At 44.7% G+C, this 12,075-nt stretch overlaps 1 protein-coding gene across 4 annotated transcripts in view; it reads right to left on the reverse strand.

Annotated features, from left to right (window-relative positions):
* Nucleotides 1-12,075, reverse strand: part of SASH1 (SAM and SH3 domain containing 1) — a 338,740-nt gene that overhangs the window by 152,288 nt on the left and 174,377 nt on the right. For 3 of the 4 annotated variants that reach the window (XM_055087444.1, XM_024122578.3, XM_028494339.2), the window contains exon 2: nucleotides 475-603. In XM_055087444.1, the coding sequence (XP_054943419.1) occupies nucleotides 475-603 (129 nt within the window). The remainder of the gene's footprint in view (nucleotides 1-474; nucleotides 604-12,075) is intronic. The other variant, XM_028494340.2, reaches the window with a different exon arrangement.

Consider the following 12,075-nt stretch of genomic DNA (forward strand, 5'->3'; position numbering starts at 1 on the left):
CGCTGAGCCTGCGTGTCCGGAGCCTGTGCTCCGCAACGGGAGAGGCCAAAACAGTGAGAGGCCCACGTACTAAAAAAAAAAAAAAAAAAAAAAAAAGAAGAAAACAAAGAAGGAAGGAGACAAGGAAAGAACTAGCCTAGACCTCCTCCTTTTGGCTTAAGAGTCATTAAAAATGTAATGTATACCGGCCAACAGTAAAAACATCATTTCCCCTTAAGCTAAAAAAAATTAAAATTCAAATGCAATCTTTTAATGAATACAAAAATTTGATCATTATTGCCCCAACTAATACTCATGCAGTCTGACAGCCACAGACCTGGGTTAATCCTTTTGGGATCTGAATTTTTTATCTCAAACTAGTGCAGCAGCCTGCAGAGTAATAATGCACACACAGCCATGAGAGGGCTAAAGGAGGGGATGCTGGACCAGGAGCATCCCGGCTGGGCAAGAACATATAGCCAGTGCCCCACTCACCACATCCAGGTCCTGGGAAACCCGCCGTTTCCGCAGCTCCTCCATCCTCTCGCACACGTCGGAGAAACACGTATTGTAATAATCTGCATACTGTTGCGCCAGGTCATCGATGTTTCCCAGGGAGCCGTCCTGAGGGTGAGGAGGGCGGGGGACAAAACAGGAAGAGAACAAAGGCGATCAGTCCACCTGCAAACACCCCACATCATCTAGTCTTCCTCTATGCAGCACCTATACTAATAACAGCTGGCATTTTTTCAGTGGTGGACGTGTGCCAGGCTAAATTTTATACGTGACATCTCCTCATGCTGAGGACAGCCCTGGGACACAGGACCTATTTTCCTCACTGTGTATAGATGGACAAACAGCAGCTCAAAAAAGCTGAGTGACAGCCCAAGTATTGCACGGCTACTGAGCACAGAAGCCCGGCCTCCAGCTCAGGACTGTCTGATGCCAAAGCCACGGTTTTAATCCACATCCCTGCCTGCCTTGCAGGGCCAAGAAACCCCTGGGCAAACCACTGTGTCAGTGCGAGGCACCCTAAAGCCCAGTCGGTGGCTGCATCAGAACCTCTGGGGAAGCGTTTGAGAAACCCAGATGCCAGGACACCACTCCTGGGAATTCTGATGGGAAGCTGAGAATTCAGAAGCCAACAGGGAATGCCGCATCTGGGACACACCTGAACCATACCTCCCATGAGACCCTCAGAAAAGTGGGAACTCTTATTCCCTACATCATTCAAGTACAGATGCAAGAGAACAAATTCATCTAAATAAATAAGGAAACATATCTGTCTCTCCACTGAGGGACGGGCCCGGAAGCTGCTCTGGAGCCCACACCCCCGAGTTCACATCCAGCTCTATGGTCACCTCTGGTTCGGCAGACTTAAGCATGTTTCCTAATCTCTGGCAACGCTGGGATACCTCCCCGTGAGGAGTGATGAAGTAACATGACACAATCAGAGCTTTTGCTCCTTCACAGTCCTCCTGGCACATAGTAAGTGCTCAATTTACTTAGCTAATAATATTCACTACAAATAATGTTTCAGACTGTAGTCTTCCTTTAGGGGAACTGATTCCTAAATACATGTTTGAACACATACACAGAGGACGACAGCAATGCTGTATACATTTGTAGGTTATGCCATTTTGTCTATTCATTCATTCATTCATTCCTTCAGAGAAGCATCTCCCCTGCCCCTTTTCACCTCCCAACAAGGTCTTTCTTTGGTATGAATAAAAGACCCTACCAAGACAACCAAGGAAAATGATTTTACCAAGATAACCAGGGAAAACACAATTCTTAGGCAACCGAAAAAGTGCACACACATTTTCCCTGTGACAGACCACTGGCCAGCCCTGTCTCATAGTTAATGCCAGCACACCACCCTTAGCACACGTGTCTAAGACTGAAAAGCACGCTTAGACGCAGACAGGCTTTGGGAATTAAGAGTTCTTCAGTGCTGGTGCTGAAATCTCTTCCGAATAGTCATCATGATCTCAAAGTTTGTTTCAAAATTTGCAAACATCAAGTGTCAATCAAAACTGAAGATGAAACACCAATGAATGTTGAATTCTCATGCTTCAGATGTACTTCCTTTTTAGAGTTTTTGGTTCTCTGCTATTTATACCGTACTGTTTCATTTAAATTTCCTTCACGCTAACTTCGTTTGTGCTATTGAAATAAAATTACAGTATATACAAGAACAAAAAGAAAGTTCTTCAAAAGCCTTTCTGCTGGGACTTCCCTGGTGGCGCAGTGGTTAAGAATCTGCCTGCCATTGCAGGGGACACGGGTTCGAGCCCTGGTCTGGGAAGATCCCACATGCTGCGGAGCAACTAAGCCCACGCGTCGCAACTACTGAAGCCCGCACGCCTAGAGCCCGTGCTCCTCAACAAGAGAAGCCACCGCAATGAGAAGCCCCTGCACCGTAATGAAGAGTAGCCCCCCTCTCACCTCAAGTAGAGAAAGCCCGCACGTAGCAGTGAAGACCCAATGCAGCCTAATTAATTAATTAATTAATTTTTTTTTTAAAAAAAAGGCTTTCTGCTAAAGACCTCAAGGCCCCTGGTCAGGATGTGTGGGTCAGAGCAAGTGACCATCTCTATCCCACTTCTGCATTCACCCCAATTCCACAAAACTGACAAGAGTCAGGAAACAGAATTGAAAGAAATGATTTTTTTTAGAAAAGATTCTTCCTTTGTTACCAATAAAATGTTCTATGCTTGAGGTAACTGCCTCCAAGTCCCCAGTACAGAGCTAGGGATGGGAAGCTCTTTACAAGAACAGGAAGATGTTTGAACGTGTCTGGGCAAAAGTCAGTCCCTCCCCTCTGAGACAACAGGCTGGATGGCCACAGTAGAGGTGGCAGGAGCTTACACCTCCCCCAAAAAAAGGTTTGTCACGTTTCCGGTAGGGAAAATAAGAAGGAGTAGAATGGAAGTCTGCTGCTAGCCTCCGAGGAAACGCACAGAGCAGATCAGCCTACCAGTCTTTGCTTTACCGCCTTTAGTAGAGGTGAGGCTCCTGACAAATTGCATCATAAACCGGATTACGATCCTGAGATCTGCCCTGACTCGTCTCAACTCAACAGCACATGCCCCATGGGCCACAACATGAAAATCTACAACCTCCTGACTGGTCTTCTTGTCTCCTTCCCCATTTGGCCTCATCTGCCTTGGATCCAGTCACCAAAGTGACCGTGCAAAACAGAGATCAGACCGGGTCTCTCTCCCCTAAGAATGATCCGTGCCGCACACATCACCCATTCTACAAATAAACCCCAAACTTACCAGCCCGGTGGAGAAAGGGGCTGAGGCCTGCCGACGGGGAGGACCAGAGGAGTGAGAGAGGACAGGCAGCCCCTACAGTGGTGGCTCCCCCAGCCCCCATGCCACCCCCAACACCAAGAGAAAGTACTGGTAGAAACTTTAGGAAAGAGCGAGGACAGAAGGGCTGTTCCCATGGGAGCATCTGTTCCAGCCAACGACCAGGACTATTTCAGCAAAGTGCCCAGCGAGGCAAGGGCTCCAGACTACCGCTGCCTCGGCCAGAGAGAAGCACCTGGACAGTTCCTAGGACAAAGGGAACTGGGCTACCTTTAACATGAGGGTATCTGCCTTCTATTGACCCAGGATGTTTGCTTACACCTCAAAGACACACGCCCTCACCACCCCACTTCTCTTCAAGAGCATGAAGTTTTCTTAGCTCCCTCTCCCAGTATATACTGGGAAAGATGAGTGTGTGTTGGAAGGTGAAAAGGACAGGACTTGCAAGAGTGTTACCTGAGAACCCATCTTCATGAGTTATTGCCCTGATCCGGCCACTCCCCACAGCAACTGGGGCTCCTGGAAGACCTTGGGCTCTTAAGAATTGCCTTAGTCTCTCGAGAGTTTGATGCCATCCTCACCAAGAAACTTCTGCCTTCATCCCTCCAGAAAATGAAACATACCTGCCACCTTTGACCAAATACAAAATCTGTATCTTCTAATACCTGAGTGAACTTGTGAGAGGGGCTATATCCACACATTTCCCTATGGCTTGCTGTTCTTAATGGAAATTAACCTCTCTCTCTCTCTCTCTCTCTCTCTCTCCCACTCTCTCTTATTCTCAGAGGCACTAAGAGTGATACTGACCAAGGCAAGACACTCCAATCTTAATGGCTGGCTTCTCAAAAGTAATCAGCTTTCAAGTTTATGAACTGTATGACTTATCACAACCAACTACTACTTTCTTGGACTAATCAAGGCCACCCGAAAAAATTATAAAAATGATAATTTATATAGCTTTGTTCAAATTGCTTTCTTTCCTTTCTCTCTCCTCTCTCATATATCCTGGGGCACCTTCAAAGCCAACTGTTCACTTCACTTTTAAAGTTTCTAGGCTTCTGGTCAAACTTTTTTTCCTAATAGTGAAACACTTTCATTCCCTATCCCTCACTCCCAATCACTCGGAACTCCCCAAATATTTGAGGGCCTGGGAAATATCTGTTGCTCATGAGGAAGAAAGCAGCTGTTCAACTCAACTCAGGCCAAAGACAGCAAATATTTCACACCCTGCAATAACCACTCCTCACTTGATGCTCAGCAAATAATAATTTAGAACAGGGTGGCACAGCTGCCTCTATGTTTTTTCAAATCGCTTTCCAGATGTTCAGTGAGTCCCCATAATTACCACTTTTATCAGTCTTGATCATTTAAATGCCAAGAAAGACAAAATAATTTTTTAAAGCGTGTGTGTGTGTGTGTGTGTGTGTGTGTGTGTGTGTGTGTGTTTTAAGTAGGTCTTGTCTGCTATGCACAGAAAGGAATTTTTTTCCATCCCAATAATCACATGGAACCACAGAGCCACATTATGATTTTCTCTTCACCCACTCCAAATCCATGCTTTTTCAGGACTGTCTGGAAACCCATGCATCCTTTCTGTCCAACTTGTTCTTACTTGATATAGTACAAACCTATTCAGTAAAAATATTTACTTCTATTAAAATATTTGCAACATTAGTCTCTAGGGAATTTAAATAATGCAGTTGAGGGCTTCCCTGGTGGTGCAGTGGTTGGGAGTCTGCCTGCCGATGCAGGGGACACGGGTTCGTGACCCGGTCCGGGAGGGTCCCACATGCCACGGAGCGGCTGGGCCCGTGAGCCATGGCTGCTGGGCCTGCGCGTCCGGGGCCTGAGCTCCGCAACGGGAGGGGCCACGGCAGTGAGAGGCCCGCGTACCGAAAAAGAAATAATAATAATAATGCAGTTGATGTTTCAATAGCACCACACCTCGTACATCTTTTTTTGGGGATGTGAAGTTCATGTCTGACTGAACACCCCACAATGCTAATGCCAAGAGGCACTGATGTTACAAAATAAAACATCTAAATATATAGTATGACTTTATAAATTTCGATATTTATTATAATAAATACATTAAAATACTGAAACAGATTCCTTTTTAAACTTTTTTTTCTTTTAAGGTGTTAAAAGTTTCTGCTGTAGAGTGTATTACTTGTCTAATCTGTTTCGTTTCTTATTTTCCCCCTTTGGTTTGCATGCATCAGGCTGAAGCAATATTAGTTTTGTGTTTAGGAACTCAGAAAAATCTTATTTCCTCAAAACAGCCTTTTTAAAGTAAATTGTGAAATTTTGTGACGCATAAACTTTTTTACCAGAATTTTCCCATCACTGTCTACCAAAAAAAAAGATACATGCAAATTCAAGCTCTCTTCCCGTTTCTTATTACAAAACCAGGTCACAGCATTTTTCCATATGACCATCCATTTCACTTAATATGAACTTAATTTAAATCTGGGTCCCACTACCAGTGTCAGCTCAATGGAAGACTAACTTGTATAATTTTACCATGAAGCCACAGCACACACTTATACCAAACACCCATCTTTTTTATACAACCAACATAAAAATATAGAGATAAGGGGCATTGTACCAAACAATTCAGATCGGGTGAACTGCAGTTACAATTAAGGAGAAAAGAAACAGAGCATTGTTCTCTCAACAACTGATTTAATAGAATTTCTGAATTTTTATCCCAATGTACTTCTGTCTCTGGAAAATGTGAAAACTAAAAGTACTATGAAAACAGAGGCATTTGTATCATTACTTTTTTTGTTTTTGCTCTCTTCTTTCCCCAGATGTCATTTATGCTTTAGAATATCTTGACAAAGTTTAAGGGGAAAAAAAGAAAAAGAAAAAAACTTCTCTGAAAACACCAGGAGACACAATGTAATCTGTACTCCTGTATGCAGATTACATGCAAATGAATGGAAATGAACTCTTGGTCCTGCTATTTTATCTATCTATAAAGACAGAGCCCTAAGGGAAAACTCAATGCGTTTCTCTGAATCCCCAAAGTTGAGGGGAAGAAAGGGAACAAGACTCCTGGCTCATTTATTTCACACATCTCTACCTTTTCTGTCTATAATAGTAAGTACGTACATGATATATTTTATGAAATATAAATTATATGTTTTATTTCCACTGCTCACTATTGTTTGGGAGAGGGATGAAGATATATTCATATATATAAATATTTACATCAGTCCCCTACCAGATAAATCCACTAAAAGAAATCGCTACAATACAATAAAGCCCAACTGATTTCTTGAATGACTTCACAATGCGTTCTCACTCTTAATTAGCTTGTGTAAAGATTTTGAGGTGATAAACACTTCCAGCAACCTTTCAGGAGAAGTTGCTACTACCATAAACAAGATTTTAATTCCGGTTTCCTTGTTCAGCCTCACGGAATCCGTGAGATGTCAATGTTTGCACCAGCTCTGTCATCCCATCCTGCCATATCATTCTGGAGAAATTCATTGAATATGGAATAAATGATCTCAAATATATTTCTCTGAGGTATCTCTCTCAGCATTTCTGCAGCTGGTTTGAGCTGAAATACAGTTTGTCTCAGGGAAGTTTTTTACACATAACAACCAAAAACATGCAGCAGAGGGACAAATTAAGTCATACTGGTGGTGAGAGAGGGCTCTGGGGGCACACCCACATGGCAGGCAGCTGGAAGAGGGCTGGTTTCACATCTTCCACTCTCCTCCCTCCAAAACGCCCAGAACCCGCCGGAGCCCATGTCTAACTCTTGCTTTGGCAAATATCTTGGTGCCCGTGGCCCCCACTATCATGCATCAGTGGTCTCCAGTTAACATAAATCCCTTCCTGAAGCACGAAGAACAGCCTCACAAGCTGCCAGTAGTGGTGACCCCCTCCTTCCCAGCACTCTCCCAGCAGCTGCTTCCAAAGGCAGTGGTCTTCAGGGACTTCCCTGGCAGTCCAGTGGTTAAGACTCCGCACTTCCACTGCAGGGGGTGAAGGTTACATCCCTGGTTGGGGAAGTTCCACATGCTGCAAGGTGTGGTCAAAAGATAAATAAATAAAATTAAAAATTAAAAAAATAATAAAGGCGGGACTTCCCTGGTGGTCCAGGGGTAAAGAATCCGCCTTCCAATGCAGGGGACGTGAGTTCAATCCCTGATCAGGAAACTGGGATCCCTTCCCACATGCCATGGGGCAACTAAGCCCGCGCGCCACAACTACTGAGCTCACGCACCTCAGTGAGAGAGCCCGCTTGCCGCAAATTACAGAGCCCACGCAAGTCCACATCTGCTTCTCATCAACTCCAACCCTGATGCCATCCATGACCTACAAGAGAAGCTGGAGTTCTTCAGATGGCTCGGGACCCCCAGAAGATGACGGAGACCTGGCAGGACCTGGACTTGCTGGGGGTCCGGGCACCACTTCACGCTAGCAAGGTAGATCAGTGACACCGCAAGGGAGCCACCACAGTGGCCCCTGCCCTCCACTAACCTTCGGAGTCTAAAAAGTATGGCTACTGCTGATTCACTTCTGACTTCTGGGTTGACACAGTCCTAGGTCACCAAACAGTCCTAAGATATTCTGTGACATTTGAGACCAGCATTTGTTTAAACAACATTGCAGAGCACAGAAGAGCACAGAAGAGAATAGAAAATGTTGGCATACATCCCATGAAGAAACAGGACTGTTTCCTGCAACATTTTTTTCAGTTATGTGTGTGTCTAACTGTACCTGATCACAAGGTAAAATACATCTTCCAGTGAGTGTGTGGCCAAAAGTTTGAAAGTCATTGGTGGAGTTTGTCTCTCGGGCTGCACCCTAGGGGTCCTCCCACTTTCGAGTCCATTCTAGAGCTCAGTGCACGTGGGTCTCCTCGGGGCTCTCTCCCTCCTCCTCAGCTTACCCCTAAATGCAGATGCTCCCCAAAGGCTCTCCCTGTGTTTTTCTCTTCTTGTGGTCCCCGCTCTCCTGGGGGAAATCTCATCTGTGGTCGAACTGATTTAAAGCCACAACAGAAGCATGTTTTTCCTTCTCCTCTTCCTCCCTCAGGCTCAGTGCAGCCTGCTTGACCCCAGGATACGAAAAGCTTGAGATCTTTAGCAAAAATGTTATTACCAAAATCTTATGCGTGAACTAGTTATCCCTAATTATCTGCTGGGTATGTGCTGGGAGGGGGTTCGAACAGTTTGGTTTAAATATGAACAAACTCAGTTTACAGGCCATGGAGAGGAGTAGCCACAGCAAAATGGAATGAAGAGGCCTCCTCATGTGGAGAGTGTGTGCTGGCATCTTTCACATCACGATGATTGTCAGGTGTGATGAAGAAAGTGATCAGAGGGCTTCCCTGGTGGCGCAGTGGTTGCGCGTCTGCCTGCCGATGTAGGGGAACCGGGTTCGCGCCCCGGTCCGGGAAGATCCCACATGCCGCGGAGCGGCTGGGCCCGTGGGCCATGGCCGCTGAGCCTGCGCGTCTGGAGCCTGTGCTTCGCAACAGGAGGGGCCACAACAGTGAGAGGCCCGCGTACCGCAAAGATTATGTTCTTCAATCATCAACACCTAATGGGATACTTCATTAATTCAAATAATACTTACTGAACACCTACGGCATTCCGGGTGCTGTGCTGGGTGCTAAGTATACGATATAAAATCAAGAAACATGAATGCTTATTATCACTGGACAGAAAAGCCAAGTATGGCTGTATTTTAATGCAGTCATATAATTAAGTCATGGAAATTTGTTGAAGGGATTTACTAAACTGTATGCTTAGTGTAAGGTCTTTTTGGAATTAAAGGCTTTGAAAGATTCCATTTGCTGGGCTATTGGTGGCCTAAAAAGAACATTTCACAGGAACCTTCAGACTTGAAAAACGCAGGGAAAAGACTAGAACGTTGACAGTTTGTTCTAAAAACTTCAAGTGCAGATTCACACTTAAAATGGACATGAGGATTTAGCAGATGACAATTTTAGACTCAACTCATTTCTCCTTTCCAAACTGCCTGAGCTTAATCGAATCACAGATTTGGAAAGAACAGCAGAGTGAGCCAGTTGGGTGGGAATGAAGTCAGAATTTCAGACCAGATTCACAGATTTTGATGAGTATGAATCACACTTTGCGCTTTCTCTGGCTGCCTCGTGGCTTCTCTCGTTGCAGAGCATGGGCTCTAGGCGCACGGGCTCCGTAGTTGTGGCTCGCGGGCTCTAGAGCACAGGCTCAGTAGTTGTGGCGCACGGGCTTAGTTGCTCCACGGCACGTGGGATCTTCCCGGACCAGGGCTCGAACCCGTGTCCCCTGCACTGGCAGGCGGACTCTCAACCACTGCGCCACCAGGGAAGCCCAGTGCGACTGTTAAGTGATATTTGGACGTCCTGGTGACCTGATCAAACTGAAGGCATCATGCTTATCACCATCCAGTGTTATAGTGCTAGTGTTGATTAAATTCTTTCTTGGTGATGCTGCCAAAATTCCACATTTTTAAGAACTGGCAGGTAGGGACGTCCTTGGTGGTCCAGTGGGTAAGACTCCATGCTCCCAATGAAGGCAGCCCGGGTGCGATCCCCGATCGGGGAACTAGATCCCGCATGCGAGCCGCAACTAAGAAGCCCACATGCCGCAACTAAAGATCCCATGTGCCACAACTAAGACCTGGAGCAGCCTAAATAAATAAATATTAAAAAATAAAAGAAAAAGAAGAACTGGCAGGTAATACCTAAAGAGTGTTATCAATAAAAATTCACATGACTTACAAACCTGAGGATACTGAACACATGGCCCATTACCGAAAAACTCGGTAGCCCTTAACTTATATTTTGATAACTCTTAAAACTCTTTCTTCATCTCCTTAGCTGTAGGTAAATGCCTATGCCTATTCTTCCTACATATTCAGTCCAAACTCTCCATCCCCACCAAACTTTCATTCTGGATTCCAGTAGTCCAGAGATTAGCATCAACCCATTTGATCTGTGCCAACAGTCTCAGGGTCATTCACTTATCCCCAAAGCTAAGAGGTCACTAGGTCTTATAATGTGTCATAAATAAGTGCTAATATAATAGTTCTTCTCCAATATCTCTCAATGTCTCAAATGTCTCAAAATATTTCTCCATCCTAATCCTAGCAGTGTTTCAAGACATCAGCCAAGGTTCCCAGCTATTCACCCCCTCTCCAATCCCATTTCATTTACGACCCACTCTATACCCCATGCCCACTGTAACTTTCAAAATATAAATCTTGAAAACTATAAACGTCTCCTAGTGAAGATGTGACAAAGTCAGTCTGCTGCTGACAATACAAAAGCCTTTTTATTTGTACTCTGTCTGCCTTTCTAGACCCCCACCTGTGGCTCCACCTCCCCATCCATGTACCAGTTTTGGCCAGATCAAACTACAAGCAGCACTACATCATCCCCGCTCCCCCCATATTATTTCTTCTGCCTGGAACACCCTTCTTTCATGCCACTGACCCTGCAGAGAGCAGCCCATCCTTCGCAGCTGCACCTGACCTTCCCACTGCATAAGCATAAATCATACATTCCCCATGAGGTCTGCGATTTGCTTCAAAGTCATGGGGGGAGGGGAGAGGAGTATAGATGAAACAGGTATAGATGAAACAAGATTAGCCATGATTGATAACTGTAGTGCTGGCATATGGGTGTTCTTTAAAATATTCTCTCTACTTTGGTATGTAGTTGAACTTTTCCATTTTAAGACATTGTTTAAAAGTGACTCTCGCTTATTTACATGGTGGTTGTCTCCAGCACACTTTAAAGTCCTTGAAAGTTGAATCTGGGTCTTATTTTTGCAACCGCAGTCCCTAACACCATGACAACACCTGACACTTGGCAATTACTTGAGAAATATCTATCGACTATATGAACGAATGAAAGAGGGAAGGAAGGAATAAACAAAAGTTAGTAGAATGATCTCTCCCCTTCCTGAGGGTGCCGGATAACGATAACATTCATCCTGTAACTATGCGATGACATTCTATCCACTAAACCAGCATGTCACATATAATGGTGAGCTTTCACAGGCTCAGTTTCCCTGTCCCCACCGACCTTACAACAGCAAATCGCTCTAACGGGTAAAACATTCAAACACGAAATATATCATTAGAAACAATGACAAATGAACTGACTGAGGGTGTGGGGACAATAAAGGTAACTCCTCTGACTCAGGGGATGGCCTAACCTGTTCCCAGAGGAAAAGCTCCTGGCGTTGGCTGACGGCTCAGTACAGAGGTGTGGCAGGACAGGGGCCAAGAGACAGAAGAGAACCTAGGTTTGAAGATTCTTCATGTATAGGAATTAATGATTCCTAATAATCTCCGCTTAATGCTGATAATTCTCAACATGTTAAGGGTCATAGATCTTGGAAGAATCCAATGGAAATTTTTTATCCCTAAAATACTTAGGACAAAATTTCTTGGTGCAATGGGCTTTAAGGTCTAAGGTTAAAGATTAAAGTCCCACATTCTTCTCTATCCTGACAGAAAAAGCAATTAAGTGTTTAGAATTAGTGTAGTATAGGGAACTCTACTCAATGCTCTATAATGACCTATATGGGAAAAGACTCTAAAAAAAGAGTGTATATATGTATATGTATAACTGATTCACTTTGCTGTACACCTGAAACTAACACAACATGGTAAGTCAACTGTACAACAATAATTTTTTTTTTTTTTTTTTTTTTTTTTTTTTTGCGGTACGCGGGCCTCTCACTGCTGTGGCCTCTCCCATTGCGGAGCGCAGGCTCCGGACGCGCAGGCTCAG

Source organism: Physeter macrocephalus, chromosome 10, assembly GCF_002837175.3.
Source record: "Physeter macrocephalus isolate SW-GA chromosome 10, ASM283717v5, whole genome shotgun sequence".
Classification (NCBI taxonomy): Eukaryota; Metazoa; Chordata; class Mammalia; order Artiodactyla; family Physeteridae; genus Physeter; species Physeter macrocephalus.